The sequence below is a fragment of the Salvelinus namaycush genome, chromosome 14, assembly GCF_016432855.1.
Source record: "Salvelinus namaycush isolate Seneca chromosome 14, SaNama_1.0, whole genome shotgun sequence".
NCBI classification, from domain to species: Eukaryota; Metazoa; Chordata; class Actinopteri; order Salmoniformes; family Salmonidae; genus Salvelinus; species Salvelinus namaycush.
Window position 1 is genome coordinate 24,120,077 of NC_052320.1, and position 25,492 is coordinate 24,145,568.

Here is a 25,492-nt window from a genome sequence, read left to right on the forward strand (position 1 = left end):
GTCAATTCGGAGTTTGCCTCGTGCATGCTCGATACATGTCTAGAAATATAAACACTAGCTGCCATACACTTCTGTTTTAGATAACTGCCAAACACTGGGAATAAATGGAGGCGTTCAACCAGCTGATCGTGGAATATCCTCAATTCATGTACGGAGGAGCCGGAGCAACGGTCTTTATGGCTGGGGGAGCTCTGATTTACAAAATTGCAACAAGGTATGCAGTAAACTAGCTAGTCTGTCATGTTTGCTTATCATATTTCACGCAGCTAATGAGCCAACTAACACGTAATCATACACTACTAACATTAGTTGCAGCCATCTAAAACGATGAATATAAGATCCTATGACCAAATAATATTCCTGCAAATCGCCTGTCAACTGGTAATGAACCAACTAGATAGCTGCTAGCTAACTAACATTGTCCGTGGCGAGTGGGCCCCCGCGCGCGCCTTTGACTAGTAAATTAGTAACATTACGCTACAGGATGTCCGCTTCGAATGTATCACGTTTCATTTATTTTAACACCGGGTAGTAAGCTAGCCATAACCTAGTCTGATTTAATTAGGCTATAATACAATCAATTGGTATCTACTAGTGGTGAAACGGTTCACAAAACTCACGGTTCGGTACGATACAGTGGTGTTACGGTTTCAAAATTAAGTCACATTGTAGTGCCTTGAAGAAAAAAATAATAATCCGATTTTCAAGTTTTTCTTTAAGATTAGGGTATCCACATTATCTGCAGTGAGCACATATCGGCTTGCTGTGACAATGTCAGCCGCTGTGGAGAATACCCTCTCGCTTGGGACAGAGGTCCCAGGCACAGCCAGGTAGCGCCTTTCTAACATGGCAACATGAGGGTATATTAACTCTTTGGTCTTCCACCATGAACACTTATTTTATCTTAATATAATACATCAATAAAATCAATTTAGCCTCAAATAAATAATGAAACATGTTCAATTTGGTTTAAATAATGCAAAAACAGTGTTGGAGAAGAAAGTAAAAGTGCAATATGTGCCATGTAAGAAAGCGAACGCTTAAGTTCCTTGCTCAGAACATGAGAACATATGAAAGGTGATGGTTCCTTTTAACATGAGTCTTCAATATTCCCAGGTAAGAAGTTTTAGGTTGTAGTTATTATAGGAATTATAGGACTATTTCTCTATACGATTTGTATTTCATATACCTTTGACTATTGGATGTTCTTATAGGCACTTTAGTATTACCAGTGTAACAGTATAGCTTCCGTCCCTCTCCTCGCTCCTACCTGGGCTCGAACCAGGAACACATCGACAACAGCCACCCTCGAAGCAGCGTTACCCATGCAGAGCAAGGGGAACAACTACTCCAAGTCTCAGAGCGAGTGATGTGTGAAACGCTATTAGCGTGCACCCCGCTAACTAGCTAGCCATTTCACATCGGTTACACCAGCTTAATCTCGGGAGTTGATAGGCTTGAAGTCATAAACAGCGCAATGCTTGAAGCATTGCGAAGAGCTGCTGGCAAGCGCACGAAAGTGCTGTTTGAATGAATGCTTACGAGCCTGCTGCTGCCTACCACCGCGCAGTCAGACTGCTCTATCAAATCATAGACTTAATTATAACATAACACACAGAAATACGAGCCATAGGTCATTAATATGGTCGAATCCGCTCTGTAGATCAAGTAGTCCAACTGTCTGGTAGAGAAACAGACAGCGTTTCTGACAACTCGCTCTCAAGTTGTTCTTTATTTTAAACATGTTTAAACATATTTCTGAACCCCGCATTCTACTACAGAGAAAGGTCTCATATTTGCCGCTATGAATTTTGCTATCGCTGCGTAGATTTTTTTTAGCCCTACTGTAGTCAGCCGCATATTGTTGCCTGAAGGCTGTGGGAAGAGGTGGTTGCCGGTCGATTTTTTTTCGCGTAGTCCCACGGATTGGCACTTTGGGGTGATGTCGGCGCAAATGAGTTGTCATGTAACTCGTATTGCCACTCGAATAGTCTATCGGCAATGAACAGAGCCTACATGTTGTAGAAATGTTATCCACCACTCGCTGGCAATCACCGTTATAGTTTACAGGGAAACCGAAATGTTCCCAGACGGCAGACCTGAATGATACCAGGGCCTCTTCTAGTTCTGGCTTGCCATGTTGCTCCTTTGCATTTAGCTAACTGCTAATTCCTTCATCAGCTAATTGCTGCTACGACGGTCTCAGCTCTGTTCTCGCTGGAGTGAAATAACTAATGAGCGGAGCTGCATACAGCTACGAGACGAAACAACTCTTTACATATTTTTTTAATACAACCTAATTACTATGTTGATAGTTTTCCCATGTTAATTTACACGCCATTGTTTTATGCAATATTTTCTTTACAATGATATATGTATATATTTTCCTAGCTATAATATATGATTAAAGTAATGTTCGGTTCACAGTGCGTACTGCACCGTGGACCCTGTACCGAACGGTTCAATGCGAATACACGTACTGTTTCAACCCTAGTATCTACAGCCTCAAACGAATGACTGCAAAATCGTGTAAATGTTCCTTACAATCCAGAAGGTTTCGTACAATTACATTCAAACTTAACATACTCTACCGGTTGTCTGTGCGGTCTCAATTTGAGACATTTGCTCACCAATACTAGCTATTGAACCAAGCATGCCATGAAAATGGTATATTCTGAATCGGGAGGTTGGAGAACAATCCACATCCTTTTTTTGTTTTAAGATTGAAATCTGAATAAAGTGTTTGTTTCATGGCATGCTTGGTTCAATAGTTAGAACGTTTTATATTGGATATTCAGTTTTCTATTGAACCAAGAATGCCATGACAAGGTATGTGGATGGAATGATGAAACACCAGCAATTATTATAGGTTTAGATGGAATATAGATTTGCCACATGCATTTAAATGTGTGAAAGCAATGTCAAACATTTCAACAAAAGAACAAAGCACTCTCCTCCACTGGTGGGAGTTTGGCGATCACAAGTGGAGAGATACGCCTACAGTAATTAATTTGAACAAATTCCAAATGCAATCTTCATAAGTAAATGTATACATTTCAACAATTTTGACATAGCCTGCTAAATGACCAGTAGGCCTACGCTAGTAATTGTTGCTTGGTGCTCCATTGCTGTTGAGTTTGCAAAATAAACAGTTAATATTATTGATCACCAGTTTGTTTGTGGAGCTTCCTATTTATGGCCATCCTCTCGCCCTACAATTTGACATTTGCGCTGCACCCGATTCTATAGCAGTACAGCAAATCAGCAGTCTGTTTGCTAGCTTACCCGACCTCTCCAATCAGAGGGCCGAGTGTGCGTTTCACTAGCCAACTTTTTTTGTAAAGGCGGTGCTGCGTCTACTGTCTCTGGCTGGGTGGAGAGTAATGCACGGAGAACCTAGACAGAATTTCAAGTAATCAGTCTCAAGTCGAGGGCCGAGTCTTGACGCTCCAAGCCATTTTAATTTCTATCAAGTTGAGTCTCAAGTCATCAAATGTGTGACTCGAGTCCACAACTCTGCATCTAGCTCTTTACCTGGATCAGCAATGTCACCTTTAGACAGTGTATCTAAAGTTAAACACTTCTCTTCCCTATACAGAAAGAAACCCACACATGTCAATGTGAATTGCTGGTTCTGCAACCAGGACTCAGTGGTCCCATATGGAAACAGAAACTGCTGGGACTGCCCCAACTGCGAGCAGTACAACGGCTTCCAGGAGGTACTGCAATTCATCTTACTGCACACACAATTAAATCTACACTACTGATTGTCAATGCAGCTGATTGTTGCGTGTCATAGATGGTGGACCGTGTCAACATGATGGATCTTGTTTTGTCAAATCAGTAGCCGGGCTTGACTACATTTTTTTAGCCACTTGTCCATAGGACAAGTAGGACGGAAATTTGGGGGTCGTGTTTTTTTACCCAAGTCACTTATCCAAAAATCTTGAACACCATTTTTACATCAATGTATGACACAAAATAAATGCATTACTATCTTTTTTACCATTAGAGAAACACACAAAAATGTAGGTTACAACACTGCCGCTTTAAGGCTCTGCTGGAGGATGGTTGGCCCCTCTTGGTAGCCTCTAAAGTATTGCAACATTACAGTTACAAGCAAATACTTTTGTCTTTATAAAATAATTCCCTCCAGGGCTTGAAATGAAAGGTGTGCCGTCATCCCTGGGACAATAAAAAATGTCTGATTCAAAACTGACTCTGGGATGACCGATCCAGAATTCATACCACTGCACATTAAAATGTTTTTAGAAGCAATGAGGCTGATGCAACAGATCACAGACATTTAGCTTAAAATGTTGATCTAGTTTTATTTCTTCATATTATAAGCTCAACAATGCGCACAATGCAATTAGCGGGAAACAATTATCCTTATTTATATTTGACAAACATGACTGGCGTTTAGCCTGGGGGTGGGGGGTGCATAATTAAGTCATTAAAGTTTGGCAACATTTTCTGGAGTTTCATATCCGCATCGTTTTGGACATGAGCCTGTAGCCAATCACCTACACTTTGACGTGTAGGCTTTTTTTATTTATGTATATGAAAAATAGATTTTAATATTATTCCAGCGTTGGCCTCTTATCCAATTCTGATCAGAGTTATTGTTTGATTTTGTGATTATTATTTTTCTTTTTACTTGTCCATTCAGACAACTTAAATCTATTTCTCTTGTCAGACAATTTTTTATTTTATTGTCCCGGACAAGAGGACAAGCGTTAATGTCGAGCCCTGAATAGTACTTGCACACTTATCTATAATGCCATATACATTTCAGGGATTCATGAAAGTCAGGACAATCCTTGTCTGGCAAGGACATATAATTTGTATTATTTGATCTAAAAAAATAGCTTCAGGTGAAATTTATAAGGGATAAGGTTTGTTTTTGTAATTTTCCATAGAATTCATTTCCATGTTTCTCTGCCAGGAAATGCCCTTGTCCTGAGCAAAGGATCAACATTTCAAGCTCAGGAATGAGCAGGGTCAGCTATAGAGTACTTGTGTTGTCATAAAACCTAGCGGTCAAACACGGAACTGATTCCAATCTTATTCATCAATATATTCGGCTCTATTTACTGTTTTGAAAATGCTAATTGTCAACAAAGTAGATAAATCCCTGCAAGCTCTTGGACTTCGTCTCTAGCCAACACCTTTGCTGTCAGCTAGCTACTAGCTGCCTTGTTCCAAAACGAAAGATATATTGAACATTTTCATCTACAGTTCCATATTCTATTTCACTTTGTTGGCTTATTTATATGCTTTTGGTGTTGTACATATTACTATCGTGGTAGCAGTCAGATATTTACAATCCAGGGTTTTTTCTGCATACAAAAGTCTTGGGTGGGCTGTTTTTTGTTAATATTTTCAGTGTAAATGACTAAAACCAGATGTAAAGTGTGTAGAAAAGATAATGGACCTACATTGCATTCGGAAAGTATTCAGACCCTTGACTTTGACTTATTCTAAAATGGATTAAATAAAAACAATTCCTCGTCAATCTACACACAATACCCCATAATGACAAAACAAAAACAGGTTTTTAGACTTTTTAGCAAATGTATTCAAAATAAAAAAACATACCTTATTTACATAAGTATTCAGACCCTTTTTGCTATGAGACTCAAAATTAAGCTCAGGTGCATCCTGTTTCCATTGATCATCATTGAAGATGGTTCTACAACTTGGAGAGGAACTGCAGAGAAGAATGAAATAAACTCCTCAAATACAGTTGTGCAACGCTTGCAACCCTGTTTTTGCTTTGTCATTATGGGATACTGTTTGTAGATTGAAGGGAAAAAACACTTTACAGTCTTATTCTAAAATGGAATAAAGTAACAAAATGTGGAGAAGGTCAAGGGCTCTGAATACTTCCCGAATGCGCTGTATATCGGGCCTGAATCTATATTTTTGGTCCACCAGTCACTGGGGCAGGTAGTTAAAAATAAAATAATAATAATTTAAACATCTTCCAGCCACTCAGATTTTTTACCAGACAAAATGTTTTTTTGTTGCCATAATTAGACTTTTGAGTAAATTAGACCAACTTTTATGCCAGTGTTTCTAAAGAGGAATCTAAAGCACTTCTATCACAGTGCGCACAAGTCTGCCCAAAATTATGCATTTGGGGGTATTTTTGTCATGGCATGGGGCCCCCATTGATTATCACTACGGCAAACAGGAGGGCCTCTAAAATTTTGGTTGGCGACCGCACCAGTGACCATTCCCGCAGACACTCCCACTCCATGTCCACCACCCAAGCCCTATTTTGACCCCCCCCCCCCAAAAACTGGATTTTGTCATGAATAGGCTAATTTTCTGCAAAGGGGCTAGCTACCTAGATGATATTAGCAACATACCATATTTTACCAGATCTTCTCCTTCAGCCAGCTAGCCAACTTCATTTGCCAATTGGCTTCAGCTGGCTGATGTGCAACCATGGTGAAGTTGGTTTGACATTGGATCGCAATAGCCTGTCTCTGGGGCTGGTTAGGGACCGCCATAAAATTACACAATGTAATTGGGACAATGTTTTCATGTTGCACATCTTTTAATTGTCTCATTAAATGCGTTCAATATTTGTATATGAATTTCAACAATTTATAGTTGCTTTGATGTCAACTCCAGCAGAATGAAACAAATGCACACATAACCAACCTTTAAATAAGGAAGCCGTGCCTATACGCAGCTATGTCTACATCCTCCATTATGCAGTTTTTCTGCACAATTCTAGGCATTTTACCATAGGGTGGAAAGAAATGTTTGCAGTTTAACATATGATACCATATCTGAGTGAGTGACTAACAAAATCTTTGGGGTGCCCCCGGGGGGGGTAATTAGACCATGATTACTACAAGTTTAGCTGGCTAGCTAGACTAACTTATCAATCTAAAAAAAAAAATGCTGATGTGGGCTGCTTGATTGACTGTCAGTGACTGACATAACAATATTTTTTTTTTTGATGCACAACCAAATTTCAAAATTGCACATTGTGTATTCTAAGTCTCAACAGTAAGTGGAGAGAACCCGATGGGGTGTTTTATTTTTATTTTTGTGGAAATTGATCCGTAGGCTTACAAAGGGTCAGTTGCCCATCCCTGAGCTAGACCAACTTTGTCACCAGCATCGTCAGCGTAACCCACTAGACCATGCTGGACAGACCAGCTTGAAATTTAGGCTGGTCTATGCTGTTTTTTTCAGCAGGGAGGCACATACTGTACCAACCAATACTACTCACCCGACAGGTGTGGACCAGTGCTGCCTTGGCTGCAGTCGTCTGGTCTGCCACTGCTCCCTTAGCAGCTGCCACTTTGGCACAAGACAACAAGTTCAACTTCAACTAAAGAGTGGAGCATGCGTTATAGATCAATACCATCAGTTGTACCCATTGTGCCGAGTAATGACTTAGGGCAAAGTAATGACAGGGCTGATATACATGCAATGCATGCCAGTCTCGCTTGGCTAAGAATTGTGGAGAGACTGACTGCATCACTTCTTTTTATAAGAAACAGTGTGTTGAAAATCCCAAATTATTTGCATAGACATGCCATCAGGGGTCTTTTCACAGTCCCCAAATCCAGAACAAATTCAAGAAAGCGTACAGTACTATATAGAGCCATTATTGCATGGAACTCCGTTCCATCTCATATTGCTCAAATTAACAGCAAACCTGGTTTACATTTTTTTAATAAAACAACACCTCACCGCACAACGCCTCTCCCCTATTTGACCTAGATAGTTTGTGTATGTATTGATATGTAGGCTACGTGTACGTTTTATTACATTTTTTTTTTTAATGGGATTTTATGTAGTTCTGTCCTTGAGCTGTTGTTTATTAATGTATGTATTATGTCATGTTTTGTGTGCACCCCAGGAAGAGTAGCTGCTGCTTTTGCTACAGCTAATGGGGATCCTAATAAAATAGCAAAAAAGGGTGGACAACTCCATATCTGGTAGGCAGGAGTGTGTGCAAGCTTTTGTTACAGCCCAGCTCATAACTGATTACAAATCATTGCCTGTTACAGTGATTATTTCTTTTTTTTGAAAACTCTGTTTATTCAGTTTAACACACAAGACAAAACAATATAAATAATATACTCAACTAGAAAAAATAAAATTAAAAAAAATACAAATAATTAGCTTTAAAGATACAGTACTTTAGACAAGTTAAACACACCAGGCAGAAGGCTACAAAGGTTAAAGGGCAATCTGTAGTACAGGGACAGAGAAAACACCTCACCATTGTTCCTGTAAACAGTCAAGGGATAGGGGTGGAGAAATGCAACCACTCACAGTCATGGCCACAGACCGACCATCCACTGGACCAAAAAATAACTTTACAATGCTTAAAAAAAAAAAAAAAAAGCTCACATTTTAGTCTCTGACCGAACAAGGCATCCGCAGGACACAATCAATAAGCACATCAACCTTAATGCGCCCCCCCCCCCCCCCAAAAAAAACACGAAGAAATGCTCATTCAACCCTTAAGTCACAGGGGAGTCAAATACAGACTTATTTTTGTTTTAATATGAATGCCATCAGAGGATGGCCTGTTTAAAGTAAGACCGGAATGGAGCCCAAGCCTCATAAAACAGTTTGGGGTTCCCACGTGTATTGAATTACATTTTTTCTAGTTTCAGAGAACACATCACATCTCTCACCCAATATTTATAAGATGGGGGAGCTGCCATCTTCCAGTTCTGTAGTATTAGCCGTCTAGCTAAAAGAGTTGTATAAGCAAGTGTCCAACTGGATTCTTGACAGGGGGGTACCTATGGGCAGTACACCAAAAAGGGCTTTGAGGGGAGACGGATCTATAACAGTGTCCATATATATCAGAGAAACATTTAAATATTAATTCCCAGAAACCTGACAGTTTATGACAGCCCCAAAACATATGCAACAGTGTGGCTGGTTCCATTTTACATCTGACACAGGTAGGATCAAAATCTGAGAATATTCTTCCAAGTTTGGCCCCGGACCGGTGGATACGGTGAACCACCTTGAATTGAATGATGCTGTGTAGTGCTAAAAGAGGACGAATGCACCCTGTGCAGCACAGATTCCCAGGTGTCTTCCCCAAGTTCCTCCCCCAAATCCTTTTCCCATCGAGTCTTTAAAGGCACCAAAGAAAGGTTCTGTAAGTCATTAATGATTGCATATACATCTGAAATTGCACCCCTAGGAAGCTTGTTCAGCTCAAAGATGCTCTCTATAGCTGTATTCGCAGGCCTATGGGGAAATCCAGGTGTGTTAGCTCTGACAAAGTTCCTAGTCTGGAGATAGCGGAAAAAGTGGGATTGGGGGAGGTGGAACTTTTCCTGTAGCTGAGCAAAAGATGCAAATGTATCAAAGAATAATTGGGCTAGTGAGGAGAGGCCTAGTGAGTGCCAGATGGCAAAAGCCCCATCATTCAAAGATGGAGGAAATAATATGTTCTGATTGATTGGGCCTGATTGAGAAAAGCCTTGGAGGCTAAAGGCTAAACGGAACTGATTCCACATTTTAAGAGACTGCTTTACAATTGGGTTGACACACCTTTTGCCTAGGGACACTGGGAGAGAAGAGCACAACACAGAAGAAAGTGCTGTAGGTTTACATGATTCAGACTCCATCTGGACCCAGAGTAATCTAGGGCCAGTAGGATCAGTCTGCAGCCAGTACAAAAGGGCTCTGAAATTTGCAGCCCAATAGTATGTCTGAAAATTTGGTAGAGCTAAACCACCCAGTTCCTTTGGCTTCTGTAAATGTCTTCTACCAATCCATGGTACCTTGCCATCCCAAATAAAATACATGAATGTTTGATCCAGTGAATTAAAAAAAGATTTTGGAATAAAAATGGGTAAACATTGAAATAAATATAAACATTTGGGCAACACATTCATTTTAATGACATTAATCCTTCCAATAAGAGAAAGAGGTAGCGAATTCCAAAAAGTAAAAGATTGTTTCAAACTGTCTGCTAGAGCAACAGTTTTCCTGAAACAAATTTGAATATTTCCTTGTCACTTTAACTCCCAAGTAGGTGAATTGATCCTGGACAATCCTAAACTGAAAACTTGCAAAAGAGGACTTTAAAGCAGCCTTATTTACAGGAAAAAGTTCACTCTTGCCTAGATTCAGCTTGTACCCTGAGATTGATCCAAACTTTTTAAGAACAGATAAGGCACATGGTAATGAGGTATAAGGGTTGGAGATAAACAAAAGGAGGTCGTCAGCATATAGCGAGACTTTCTGCTCTAAGCCCGTCCTGATTATACCTTGAATGGCATCATTAGATCGTAGTGCAATGGCGAGAGGCTCGATTGCCAGAGCAAACAACAAGGGGGAGAGTGGACAACCGTCTGGATCCGCGCTGCAAGGGAAAATAGTCAGAGGACAAGTTGTTAGTCCGTACCGAAGCCATGGGAGAAAAATAAAGAATCTTTATCCACGCAATGAATTTGGGGCCTAAGCCAAATCTATAAAGGGCAGCTGTTAGGTAGTCCCACTCTCAACGCGGTCAAAAGCTTTTTCCGCATCAAGTGAGACCACCACCTCCGGGTCCCCCGACGCTGGGGAGTACAGTATATTCATAAGGTGTCTAATATTGAAAATCAAATGCCTATTTCTCACAAAGCCAGTCTGGTCAGAGTGTATTACTTGGTGCAGCGAGCCTTCCATACGGATGGCTAAAAGCTTGGCTAGGATTTTGTAATCACAGTTAAAAAGCGAGATTGGGCAATAGGATCCACATTCCAGTGGGTCTTTGTTTTTCTTTAATAGTAATGAAATTGAAGCCTGATAAAGACTAGGCGGTAGCTTTGAGGTATTAAGGCACTCTGCAAATAATTGAGACAAGAATGTGCAAAGCAGACCAGAAAACGTCCTGTAAAATTCAGTTGGAAAACCATCCGGACCCGGTGATTTATCACTTTTCATTGCGGACACTGCTGTTGCAATCTCCTCAGGTGTAGATTATTCTTCTAGACAGTCATGGGAGTCTGTATCAATTGAAATCATATTCAAGCCATTAACTTCTTACGGCTGAGATCCCGTTAACGGGATCGACTTGACAACAGTCAGTGAAAGTGCAGGGCGCCAAATTCAAACAGAAATCTCATAATTAAAATTCCTCAAACATACAAGTATTTTACACCATTTTAAAGGTAATCTTGTTAATCCCACCACAGTGTCCGATTTTCAAAAAGGCTTTACGACAAAAGCACACCATCTGATTGTTAGGTCAGTACCTAGTCACAGAAAAACACAGCCATTTTTCCAGCCAAAGAGAGGAGTCACAAAAAGCAGAAATATAGATAAAATTAATCACTAACCTTTGATCTTCATCAGATGACACTTATAGGACTTCATGTTACACAATACATGTATGTTTTGTTCGATAAAGTTCATATTTATATCCAAAAATCTTAGTTTACATTGGCGCGTAATGTTTTGCCTCCAAAACATCTGGTGATTTTGCAGAGAGCCACATCAATTTACAGAAATAGTCATAAACATTGATAAAAGATACAAGTGTTTTACATGGAACTTTAGATAAACTTCTCCTTAATGCAACTGCTGTCAGATTTCAAAAAAACTTTACGGAAAAAGCACACCATGCAATAATCTGAGTACGGCGCTCAGACACAAAAACAAGCCATACAGGTACATGCCATGTTGTGGAGTCAACAGAAGTCAGAAATGGCATTAGAAATATTCACTTACCTTTGATGATCTTCATCAGAATGCACTTCCAGGGATCCCAGTTCCACAATAAATGTTTGTTTTGTTCGATAAAGTCCATCATTTATGTCCAAATACCTCCTTTTTGTTCGCGCGTTTAGTACACAAATCCAAACTCAGGAGGCGCAGGCAAGTCCAGGCGAAAGTTCAGACGAAAAGTCATATTACAGTCCGTAGAAACATGTCAAACGAAGTATAGAATCAATCTTTAGGATGTTTTTATCATAAGTTTTCAATAATGTTTCAACCGGAGAATACCTTTGTCTGTAGAAATGCAATGGAACGCAGCTAACTCTCACGGGAGCGCGCAAGACTGATCTCGTGGCACTCTGCCAGACCCCTGACTCAAACAGCTCTCATTCACCCCTCCTTCACAGTAGACGCATCAAACAAGGTTCTAAAGACTGTTAACATCTAGTGGAAGCCTTAGGAAGTGCAATATGACCCCATAGACACTGCATATTCGATAGGCAATGACTTGAAAAACTACAAACCTCAGATTTCCCACTTCCTGGTTGGATTTTTTCTCGGGTTTTTGCCTGCCATATGAGTTCTGTTGTACTCACAGACATCATTCAAATAGTTTTAGAAACTTCAGTGTTTTCTATCCAAATCTACTAATTATATGCATATTTTAGCTTCTGGGCTTGAGTAGCAGGCAGTTTACTCTGGGCACCTTATTCATCCAAGCTACTCAATACTGCCCCCAGCCATAAGAAGTTAAAGAATGAATCCATCAGCAAAGGGTCTTGAGAAGATTCAGAGGTGTATAACGCAGAGTAAAATTGTTTAAATTGATCATTGATCTCTATGTATAACTGTAGTGGCACCAGACGGGGTCCTTATTTGTGGGATTAAACGTGAGGCCTCAGATTTACGGATCTAATGTACAGTGATTATTTCAATCAGGTGTTAACGCTGGGCTGGTACAAAACCCTTCACACTCCTGCTCTTCAGGACTTGCAATGACTGAAATATACCAAAGCAGGAGAATAGTCTTCAGGCTAAAACAGCTTACCTAATTGAGAGGTTGGTTTGTGAGTGCCACTTTCAAAATTACTGGCTGAAATTATACAGAACAGTTCTAGCATCGCTTTAAAATAGATGATTAACATTTAATCAGAATATTAATAATTGTCCAGCAATAAATGCTTCATTTATTGAAGTATTTGCTGTGCTAGACATAAGGGATAATGTTTGCGTTATAAATCTTGTTTTATGTTCTGAATCTAGAAAAACATGCCAAAATGCTAATGAAATTGCCCCCCCTGGAGCATTATACAGTGGCATAAAACAAAATACATTTGCATAAAATATTTGAATAATGTGATGTTGGAATGAAACAATCAAGGCCTTTAAACACTTGTTGGACAACGATGATAAAATGCCTTTTATGGTGTCTGACGGAGTTGACATGAATACAGTTAGGTGCATTTAATGAAAAAAGCTTTTAATTAGATTGTTCCTTTACATGGGATGATAGCTGATACTTAGGTATATAAAAATATTTATTTCAAAAAAATATTTCAATATTGTTAATATTAGGAAAAAACATAAATGGTCCCATCTTTCAAGAATCCCAGAGCCTCACTTTGGTCCTTGTACTTGTCTTGCTTGCTTCTTCTAGAATGGCGACTACAACAAACCTATTCCTGCTCAATTCTCGGAGCATCTAAACCATGGCGTGTCTGCCGGCGTGCCCTTGCCTGAGACACCAAAGACGCTGCAGTGGGTCAACTGTCAGATGCTGTTGTGCAAAAAATGCAACAACAACCAGTCTGTCAAGATCAAGCAGTTGGCCTCATTCATCCCAAGGGAAGATGTATGTATTATTATTATTTTTTACTGTTTGATTTGTGGAAAACTGCAGTGTGTGTGATCCACGGTGAGTTTGTATAAAGCCAATGTGGTCATTAGGAAAAACAACAATTCTATTTTGGTTTCCCTACCCTAGGAGAACTATGATGAGGAGATTGAGGTGTACAAGCACCACGTGGAGCAGACCTACAAGTTGTGCAGACCCTGTCAGACGGCCGTGGAGTATTACATCAAGCACCAGAACCGCCAGCTCCGGGCTGTGCTCTTCAGCCACCAGCTCAGACGCAGCAGAGACTGTGACAAAGCATTCGTAAAGGTCACTTTCAATGGAGACAAGTCCATCTGATAAGACTGTTGAGCAAGCATCAGCACTATACTTATAGTAGAAAATGATCTTCTAAGAAATATAAATGCATTTACCACTGTCAGGTTTTTTGATGAGTTTCAGCAAGAAATTAAGTGGATAAATTGAATACTCTGTAGAAATAGGTGTGCACATTTTATTAACCTTCACAAGGGGGTCTAGATGTGGCAGTATAGGAATTTACATCTATCCTTACGCTCTAAACTTTTTTTCACAGAGCTCCTACTCCTTCAGCACACCAGTTGGAGTGATATTGCTTCGTGTCATGGCATTTGTCACCTGTGCCTTCCTAGTTGCAACAGCATTGTATGGCTCTGGGGACCAAACTGCATCCACTGGTGCACCCCAAACACTAAGCGGAGGGATCATCCCTCCAAAGCCTGCTCCCTCCAACAAATCGACTCCCAAAAACGGTAGCAGCGAGGCTGGACAGGTGTTGCAAGACCTGCTGGAGCTGCTTCCAAAGGAGGCCGTAGAGAATGCAAAGCTTGTCTGGCAGTATGGAAGCAACCATCAGATGGCTGTGGTCTCCATTGGCCTGCTGACCTGTATCACTGGTGTCTGTCTAGGAGGACCTGTCAGGTAATTAATTCCTCTTAGCTCATTGTTTCTATGACGAACAATTCCGGGTATGCACTGGTGCCTGAATCTGGAGTTTTGGCTACTTAAATTGAAATTATCTTTGTTAATTTTGACCTTTTGGGCATTAAGAGAAGGTCCAAGAGGGCCTGAAAAGTGCCTTTTTGTTTAAAAAAAAATCCAGATAGTAGTTATATACTTTGTTCCTGGTTTTTCAGATTGAGGCGAATTGATGCCGTGGCCTCTGTCCTGTGGTTCCTGGTCTTGTGCCTGTACTTGCTGGAGAGATACCTGAAAGCTGATGTCTCAAGCTGGCTGGATACAGTCAAACTCGGCACTACCTCCTTATGTTGCCTGGTCGGCTTTGCCGCTGCTGTGGCAACACGCAAATCCATGGGCCCGAGAAGAGCGAGAGGTCGAAGGTCAGAATCTGAACAGTGACACTTAAATGTATTTATAAGACCCACCGAATACACTAGGACCCACTTGTGAACACATAGGATATGTTTCTATAACGCATATGACTTTCCCGCCTTTGCTGATATTAACCAACTAATTGATACACATGTTATTAGCCTAATCTGAAGATTTCTTACTTGGCATTGGTTGTATAATGCAGCTTTCTGATTTATCCTGTTGATTTGAAAAGTAATTTTACCAACAACCCTATCTAAACTACACAGGGACTCCCATTAAGCATGGAGCATAGCTAACACTTAAATTGTAGCTGTATTTTTGGACTTTTGAAAAAATATATATATTTAACTTAGAAAATCGAAATCAATTGTCTGTGTAACAGATATGAACAGATCGAGGTGCTGCCTTTTTCTTTGACATTAGCATGGCTCAAGCCTCAATCTTGTTTTTAAAACCCTGATGGCTAATACAACATTTTGACTGGGCAAACCACGCCTATCAAATTTAATCGAAGGCCTAAGAGTGAGTCATTTTATTTCAAAACCTGAATATTGTGACGAATCCTGGGGTAGTGATTGTAGTGGGAAAGTGATTTTAATCTGAAAGTTCTATAACACTTGCTAGCCGGCGAAGTAGTTTGACAATATCGTCCGATGCCTCCAGTTGTGTGCTGTACGTTTTGTATTTGGTGGACTAATAAACGTTTTGGAAGGAGAGAGTCTGGGGACAGGCTTTGGCAGAGGACTAGTTAGTTTAGATTGGGGCGAAAAAACTGTTCCCGGAATCAAATTGAGTAGCTCGCCAGCATGCACACAATATTTGTGTTCTAGTTGCGGAGATTATTCAAAACCCAGGATTGTTTGCCGTCCAGTATACTTTGCTCACTGCCTGGGCTGCACTACGCATGTAAAATGGAGCCCATAGTCTTTTGCCCAAGTCCCATGTGCGGGTTTCTCTTTGAAGTTATTGTATTTTTCCCATGCACCTGCAACAAGATATCTCACATGAGCTTTTTTAATGTTTAATGCCCGTGCCCTACACCAGTATCAAGTCCAGTTGTGCTGAATTCAGAAATTCATCACAAGTTTTGCACTGTAAAAACAGTATGGTTTGTTTGACCGAGCCTATTTCACAATAATGATGGATATCTAGCCACTGTGATAAGCTTGGGTGACGAGGTGTCTCATTGTTAAAACGCGAGGCTAAATATTGTTACATCACTGCTTTTTACCTAAAATATTTTGCCCTTTTGTTTTGCAACTATAAAGTCCACACTGATATAATGGTGTTGGTTGGCTTTCCTGGCATACTGAATTTATTCTTGAAGTTTTGAATGAAACGATAGTTGGGTAGGTGTTGTGAAGAAAGGTTTTGTTGACACATCTTTACCAATATAGCAAAAAGACTGACTACTCTTGGTGTTGAAACTCAAAAGTGCCACTGCTTTTGACCTGTATTTCTCTACTGTTGTGTAGCACAGGTCTTGCCTAGTTGTATAAAGAAGACAAACAAGCTTATGATTAAGTGAAAGCTGTATACAGTTCATATGTAGTTTCCCCAGGTACAGGGTGCTCTCCTGAAGATTTTTTAAAAAGTATTTTTCATATTCTGTGTACACAAGTATTTTAAAAAAAAAATATCCCCCAGGGTGGTAAATTTGTGGCAGTCTTTAGAGGAAATTTGAGATGCCAATCCTCCCTAACTTTCTGTCTTTGCATGTTAGGTTCTGATGTAGAATTCAATATCCTCTTGTAAAGCATATGCTAATCCATATTTTAGAGAAAGTAATAGGCCTAACTATACTGCTATCTGCCTCCACTTTACCCTCCTAATTTTGTGTTCATCCACAGCACCATATTTACAATATGTAGGCTATTAAAATCCACTGACAGCTCCCCAGCCCTCAAGCATGCACTAATATTGGGTTTGATGATACTTTGTGTTTAATGTAGCTTTAGAAGGTGATGTAGGAATGCTACTCATAACATGCTATAACTATTCATGTGTATCTTCTTTTTTTTTGTGAAAAATGACTATTTAAATGATAGATGTGAAGAACGACTGTAGATTGTACTCGAGAGTAACATTACTGCACCAACTCATAACTTGTGTGTTGTATTCTCAACTTTTTGTTTTATGTACCAAGTACAGCATCTGTAACCAGGTTTCCATCTAACCGTTTCCTTTGGATGAATTACCTGACGCATGAAAAAAGTCACGACCGGGCTGATGGAAACAGTAAATTCCGGTACTATATTTTATAAATGTCGACAGACTATTTGTTCAAATTCTGAGAGTAATGACGGTGGAAACGCCTTTGTAAAAATATTGATATTAAACACATCATATTGAATATAAACTTGGCGTTACGCTATGTGTTGTCCTCTCACCACGACTCGGTTTGCATGCAGTTTATTAGGCTCCAGATTAAATAAATTCTGATGAACTTCAGTGGTGAAAGTGCATGGTGATGAGCTTCTCCTTTCCAATAAATATCGAGGGTGTTGTTCTGGTGACATAATCATCGATGCTTGGCTGCCGTTTTGACAAATAATCTGTCTCTTATCCATAATAATCTCATGTTGGTAGCCTACCAGCACTGTATCTGCCAGCTGTTGTCAAGAGTGCATGTGTCAAGACCATAGTGGGCACATTTGCTATTTAATGCAACAGTTTTTGACAAAACCATCAGAGATGGAAACTCGTTTAACTTGTATTTTTTAAATTCAGTACATGGGAATTTAACCGCAAAAGTTAATTTTGTGCAGTAAGTCAGTTTGATGGAAACACGTGCATATTGTTTTCTGCAGATTTTAGAATATCATTAAATCTTTCGCTAATTGGCTGGAAACCTAGCTTGAGACAATACCCACAGTCGGTTGTGAAAATCTGGATTTCTGTGATACAGATGCTGTCCAATTATTGTTACATTGCTTTGACAGAGTTTTCAGTCTGCAAAAATATTATGAGTATGTAGCTAATATTTATGTAATACGCGTTACAATGCCAAATGTATTTAACTGGTTCTAGCACATTTCCCTCTGTTAGTAGTTTGGCATTTGCCTATGAAATCGTACTTGACTCTTCATGTTTTGCATCATATGAGTATGCTAGTATACCTGATTTAATGGATACTAACAACTATTGTTTATCTCAACCAATGTTTTTAGCAAACATTTTTTGCCTAACCTTATTCTTTTAACTGTTGTGAGTATACGTCTCTTAGTGTCACTTATGTGTATGTTATGCATGTTTCTATTCACCATAGTAACAAGGGATTACGTGATAGTTATTTTAGTTCATGCCAAATTGGCGACTGTAGGTTATGAAACTTAAAACTATTTGTGCCCATTATTTATGTGTGCCGCTAACAATGTGATAGTAAGAACTAATTAGTTGCGAATCTAGTGCATTTTTTGCTTACCTTTTTATACTGTGTATGTGTTGCAGTGCTGGAACACTAAAAGATTCAGTACCCTGAAGGGAGATTGACGTTTTCCCCAAGATTAAAACGATTGTTCAGACCAATTACAAAATAAATAAGTAATCCATTTGTTTCCTTACCTCTTCTTGTCCAAAGACTACTTTACAGGTAAGGAAACAAAAATATAAATATGTTATTTGGCTGAACTATCCCTTTTAATACACCAAATAATTTATGGTACTTTATCTTATCATTAATTTATGAGTATGGAAGGATTAATGCGTATTCCAAAACATACAATATAAGCTTTCATGTAATATCCAATGCTCATTTATGTGAATTTCCTATATTTTTGGTAAAGCAACTATTTAAGCTATTCCGTCCATTCTAAAATATAACAGCAGCATATTCCAACTGAAACACGTTCTCTTGGGTACTGCATCTTGAATATTGTAGGTTGTCACTACCCTTCATATAGCCTATTGGGTTCATTTTGTATTAGTAAACCATGTATGCTGGATCACTGTAAATCAAATTAAATAAATTACTGAAATGTTATGCCTTTTCTATTTATCCCATTCTTTTGTGAGAAAAATGCCTGACCTGTTCTTAACCCTTACCTTAAAAGAATGTTATAGCTCAGACACACCGCAAAGAGAAACAGCTAAAAGTAGCAAGTAGCTATTGTGTGTTTGCAATCACCTGCACATAGTGGTCACTGACAAACGGTGGACATTCAACAGGTGCAATTGTCAGAAAAGGATGTCTGATGTTCCGGTCACTGTTAATCCTGTGTTTTGACCTTTTACAAAATACATTTCTGTGGTTTTCACCTTAACTACTATAGTCTAGCCTACTTCCTTTTTTTTCATGTGCTTAGGAAGAGAGCACTACATTCTGTCAGCGCCAAGTAGCCTAGATTTGAAGGGGGTATAGTGTACTGCAGTGTTTCCCAAACGCTGTCCTCGGGACCCCAAGGGGTGCACGTTTAGTTTTTTGCCCTAGCACTACACAGCTGATTCAAATAATGAACTAATCATTAAGCTTTGATCAGCTGTGTAGTGTTCGATCAAAAACCAAAACATGCACCCCTTGGGGTCCCGAGGACTGAGTTTGGGAAACGCTGGTGTACTGTATGTTATATAACATTGTTTAGATCTATTTATAAACTGGGTGGTTCGTGCCCTGAAATGCTGATTTGGCTGACAGCCGTGGTATATCAGACTGTATACCACGGGTATGACAAAACATACATTTTTACTGCTCTAATTATGTTGGTTTCCAGTTTATAATAGCAATATGATACCTCAGAAGTATGTGGTTTATGGCCAATATACCTCGACTAAGGGCTGTATCCAGGCACCCCGCCATGTATCATGCATAAGAACAGCCCTTAGCCGTGGTATATTGGCCATATACCACTCCTCGTGCCATATTGCTTAAATAAATGTTGTGTACTGAATGTAAGTAAGCTACTAAATGGACGTGGCAGTTGTGTGTGTACTCCTGACTAAGATCTTTTATGAATTGTTCTGTGTTTGCCACTAGCCTACTAGTATAACAGGCACTGTCAACTGGTTCATGTTTGTCAGACAGCTGGGATAGACTGTCAATGGCTCCTATTTACATATAGCTTCATCACTATACACAATATCCCGTGTCTAACATTCACTGCTGGATAGAAGGGTTGTTTGATCTTGTCTGACCATTGCCTTAATGTACACTTGAAAAAGTATTGGCAGGGTGGATTGAGGTATACTCTAGGTCACCAATTTTCGGACAAAGGATTACTGTCATCGACCTCAACCAGGATTTAATAGGCCTACCTTCATTAATGATGTCGAGTTGACCTTACTAAGTGGCAATCTGCAGTTAACACAACAGTGGTCATCCCGCAAGTGTTTTGGCTGAGGGATGGGGCTGGAGAAATCTAACCACTCAAATTCATAAACAAAGCTATGGATGCAAGGTCTAACTTTAATCCACTGTTAAGTCCAATGTGAACCTTCTCGATTTGTTTTTCTCCCCCCCACCTTTTTATAATTTATGTACAGGAGGCAATGCAGGTATCATTGTAGCTCATTTTCAATGGTCTGTTTCTGTTTTGCGGAAATTGTTTGCGCTATCCTTCAATTTGACTAGTTGGACCTTTACAAATACAATTATTAATATTACATCTAAAGTAATAATCAAATATTATTTTACAGTTGTAATATTAATTGTATTTACAAAGCACATTTCTAGCACAATAGATTTCACAGTATTAAAAATGGCTAAAGGCACAAGGCTGCCATTTTTATTTTGACATTCAGTCATTTTAGGGTAACAATTAAGTACCTTAACGTAATACATTTACAATAAAAAGGGGCGAAAACAGCTTTTTAGCTAAAAGATTCTCAAGCAACAATTCTGCTAGGACTGTCTGGGAGTGGACTGAGTGGAGAGGGGAAAACTAGCTGTTATTGGCAGAGGTGTGGAACTCTTGGTCTATTAACCAATTTACCACATGGTGATGTCACCATGCTGATTAGAAGGTCCTATGTAGTTGCTGGTTGAAAATACAATCTATCAGGAAATAACACTGATCACATGTTTTCACACTTTCAGTGTTCGTTTCATCAGTTGTACAATATGATATAAAACTGAATTTTCACTGCACTGGGCCTTTTAAGAAATACTTGTCTGGAGGGCAATACAGATAATTTGATTTGGAATTGTCACCACTATTGTTAACAATATTGGCTGTATTAAAATCCCCCAAACCACCTCTACCTGCAAAGTCTCTTCTCCATTTTGATTAATGTATTTACAAAAAACGGAAGGAAAACCCTGTTACTGATTTTCAATTCGCATAGCTATCTGCAGAGGTGTCGAGTTCAGTGGTGGATCGATTGTGCTCTTCTTCTGTTGCAGGTACCTTTCCGGTAGCTCCGTGGACTCGCTGTATGGTGGCCAGGCTCCCCTGCTCTCTCCCATCTCCCCTGGCTCCTCCTCTACCTTCATCCCCACTCCACCCCCAAACCTCTCCCAGCTCATCAATCGACAGAAGAGCCCCCGAGAACGCAAAGCCTCTCCCTCTTCCCTGCCCGGTCGCCTCAACCGAGCCCTGTACCTCGGCACCATCCCATCCCTCGCCAGAACAGGTAAGATGGCTGGCGCCTTAGTTGTCTTTCGGATCCTGTACATGACTGTTCTGCCTTTCATTCTATGCACTGTGATTCAGCGCCACCCGGTGTTCATATCTAACTGTGTAGCTTGCACTTCTATGGTACTTTCTTGGCTGACTATCAAATTAGTTATACCATAAAGAGGACAGTACAATGACATAAGGCAGTAACAGGGTTATGTGGCGCGGTTATTACATGCTTCACAACATTGGTAACTAGCTAGTAGAATTCTAAAACATGGCTACAGAGATCACTGAATGACTTACATTGTTTTGTATGCATGTTGCATGGAGGTTTATTTGACCGGGAAATGTTCTAATTCAGGGTTTACCAAACTCGGTCCTGGATCCCTCCCCTGTGTGCACGTCTTGTTTTTTGCTCTAGCATTACAAAGCTGATTCAGATAATCAAAGCTTGATGATGAGTTGGTTATTTGAATCAGCTGTGTAAGTGCTAGAGCAAAAAACAATGTGCACCCAGGGGTAGCCCTCAGGACCAAGTTCGGGAAACCCTGTTCTAATTGATAGTGTGCTCATGTATTTTAGATTCCGGCTACCTGTTCAGTGGAAGTAGGCCACCTTCACAGTGCAAAGACTCCCCACCTTCAGGTAATATTGAGCAGTGGATAAATGTTGCAATTTAGAGTATCTACAACTCTCCCTGTTTTTTTTTTTTTTTTTTCTTGCAGTAGAACAATTTAAGGTAACCTTTTCTTGCACAGAGACCCCCACCCAGGCAAACCGGTGACCCATATGTTAGCAAAAAAGTTTTGTCTAATCAGGTGAATGATAATAGCAAGAAGAAGTAATAACCATTTTAAAATAATAGATTTGTCAGATCGTTTTTTATTTTGACCCCACATTATACTTGGGAGAAGAAGTTTAAACTCTAACATACCTTTCTAACTAATAGGCTTACTCTAAACACATTTTTGCTAATAGCAGCTGTGTAAACAAAGGAGCAATGTGTTAGCCAAAATTGAATGTCTTAAATCAAGTAGCCAGTAGCAGTACTAGCAGCCAGTAGCACTTGCTGTGACTGGTACTCACAGGTGCTTTTTCAAAGCCTATGTAAAGCCTTGTTCACAATGGAAGTTTGAAGTGACTCAAATCCTATTTATTTGCAATTTTGTATTTGTCCTCAAGTGGTTTTTAGACTTATTCAACATATCTTGTTGCTTTCTCGCTATTCTGTTGACAGTTTAACTAGAACACGTGGTAGCTAACTAGCTTGTTAATTGTTTTCAAACAAATGAGTGAATGTGCTAGAGCGCTAAACAGCTAGCTAGTTGACTGCTGTGACTAGCCAAAAAGGACTCATTTTGAAAGTTGGATCATGTTATCCTTTGAGGCTTTAAGTGTTCTTACCCTATGATTTTGAACATTCAAAGCAACTGGGAAACGGTCCATGGCGCAGGCACTGTTGTCAACTTAGCTTGCTACATAACTTCTGAGTGATGGGAAGCACACGCACTACCACCGATCAGCCTATACCACTGCACACACACGCGTCATTACTATGACAACTAGCATAGCCTGAACACGCACACATCCGATTTGGTCACTTGTAACTTGCTGTCTGGACGGTCAGTGGTCGAAAACGGATTCGAAAAACAAAACTAATTTGAGCATAAAGGCCTGCAGTGTGAGCAAGGCTTTAGAAACTCCAGTCAGTATACTTTGCTCCAATTAGTGTAATTTGCTCAATTTTAGAGTTGAGATAGTTGACACCAAATAATATATTGTATTTTCTACTGTAAGCATGTAATTTTCTGTTGTTGCTAGCGATATTCATAAAAACATATATATATATATATATATAAAAGCAGGAACGATCTTTTTGATCGTCTCGCAAAACATTCGATGTAACATGTTAAAATCTGCTATAAATAACATAGAACAAGACAATGAGTTTTGCAGTTGTTGCATAGATTTGACTAAAACAACTTCCACCTTTTTTCTTTTGGAGCAGATTATTTTTCCCTGAAGTCTGGGAGCCGTCCGTCATCCCCAGGCCCCTCCCCGACCACCTCGGTTGCCGGCTCAGTCACGTCCAGCTCCAGCTCTCGCCACCGCCGCCCCCTCATCAGCCCAGCAAGACTCAACATCAGTGGACAGAAACTCCGCCTCTTCTCATCTGACACAGAGCACCAGCCCCCACCCACCCCGTCCCCGCCACACCACTTCTCAGCAGAGCCCGCCCTTTTTCACAGCGGAGGCTTCCACCTGCCAGACGTATCCCCGTACCACAGTAGTAATGGTACGAACCACTGGGTGTAGATATGCGTTTATGAATGTATTTTCTTTAAGCATGAACATGTGGGGTTGTATTCAAAGATCGTACCCTAAATGTGATATTTCAAGTTTTTTTATTCGTATGTGTAGGATACACGTGGTATACACCATCCAATGAAATGCTAACTTGCTGTTTCATTCTCGCCAATGCAACAATAAGAAATTATAAAATATAAGACAACAAACATAAAGTAAATGGCTCAGTAGTATAGAATAAACATTTTAACAAACTTATAATAAAGGTAAAATGTATAGGCTAATATTTACATGTGTTTTGGAGAAGGAGATTGGATTACACTGATTCTCAAGATTTTTATGCTTTATGTTAATTACTGGTGTTAGCATCTATCCATTTCATCTCATGTGTTCAGCGATGACTCACTTAACATAGTCCGATGTCAAAGCTGTGAGAAAGGAATGACTTCGGGTGCATGTGTGTTTGACTGACGCGTGGCTCCACTGCGATGTGATTCCAGACTTGAGCTCCTTGCTGCAGGAGGGCAGTGTAATCTCAGAGGAGCGTGAGAAGAGACGGGGCAGCTCCTCAGGCTCCTCAGCCTGTATGGTGGACACCACAACAGGAGGCATGGACAGCACCCCCGGATGGAAAGGTGAGCACTGATATCTAGTAATGAGCTAATAGAGAGAAATCTAATAATCAGATCTAACCAAAGACATTGTCATTATTCAATTGCTTGGTTGGTTATGGATGATGGTTGACAAATATAAGAAAGATTGAAAGGAAATTTACCCAATCTACATTTCAATGAAATCAGACGTATAAATTAAAGGTGGTTCGGAACCAAGGTCTTGTGACGAGTAACCTTGCCTTATAGGCCTGCCTTCCTAGTTACCTGAGAAAATGCCTAGGCTTTAGCTCAGAGAGATAACACACTTGTGGCACACAGGCAACCCAGGTTTGAACCCAGGTCGGTCACACTGACATTTGTTTTCTCTGTTGTGGTTTGCAGGTCTCTTGGGTCGCTCTCTTTGGCCGGGCATCCTCCTAGCGAGCCTGAGTGCCAACTTGTTCTTCACCTCCCTCTACCTATATCGCAACTGGTGAGACACACCTCGGTCCTTCACAACCTGTATAAAAATAAATAATGTTGCATAAATAATATGCCCCCAACAATTTAATGGGAGTATGATATGTGCAAGCTAATAAGCTGTGGACAGAATATGTTTATTAAGTAGACATGTTCATCAGCGTTTTAAGATCAGAAATCCAGTGGGCATCCCTCTGTAGCAGTAGGGTCTCGATGTTACCTCCTTGTTAAAGTAAGCTGCTCGATATGATGTATTTGAGGAAGGCGATAGGATGGTTAGCTTCAACACAGTGAACTGCTACTGGGTAGCCAGTGTTCTTACCTGATTGAGCTTCTGTGGTGTTCAGGTATTCGTTTTTAATTGTCTGCAAGAACAACATTTGTTAGCCCCAATTTGGGAAGGATTATTTTGTCCCACTTAAGCTTTCCCACACGAACAGGGGAGGAGATGACACCACACAGAAACTTTTCAGCCTGTATGTGGGTGAAAAAATGTTTTTGTAGTGCTGTTGCATTGTCTGCAGGAACAACATTTGAATGTCCCATTTGGAATGGGTGCCAAGAATGTTTGCGTGAGCTTACGGGCAGGTCAGATCTCATAAGGCTCTTGCGTAGCCGCAACATTGGCTTGTAGACCA

General features: G+C 40.0%; 1 protein-coding gene across 2 annotated transcripts; it reads left to right on the forward strand.

The window, feature by feature from the left end:
• tmem201 (transmembrane protein 201) lies at nucleotides 1-25,492 on the forward strand. Of its 2 annotated transcripts, XM_039008258.1 has the most exons (11): nucleotides 1-214; nucleotides 3,599-3,719; nucleotides 13,370-13,564; nucleotides 13,697-13,876; nucleotides 14,142-14,506; nucleotides 14,722-14,925; nucleotides 21,258-21,487; nucleotides 22,057-22,119; nucleotides 23,483-23,770; nucleotides 24,282-24,416; nucleotides 24,777-25,492. In XM_039008258.1, the coding sequence occupies exons 1-11, from the start codon at nucleotides 105-107 to the stop codon at nucleotides 24,869-24,871; spliced, it is 1,986 nt and encodes a 661-aa protein (XP_038864186.1). In that variant the 5' UTR covers nucleotides 1-104; the 3' UTR covers nucleotides 24,872-25,492. The 2 variants fall into 2 exon arrangements, with proteins under 2 accessions (XP_038864186.1, XP_038864187.1); XM_039008259.1 differs by lacking the exons at nucleotides 21,258-21,487; nucleotides 22,057-22,119; nucleotides 23,483-23,770; nucleotides 24,282-24,416; nucleotides 24,777-25,492 and having other exon boundaries at nucleotides 14,722-18,902.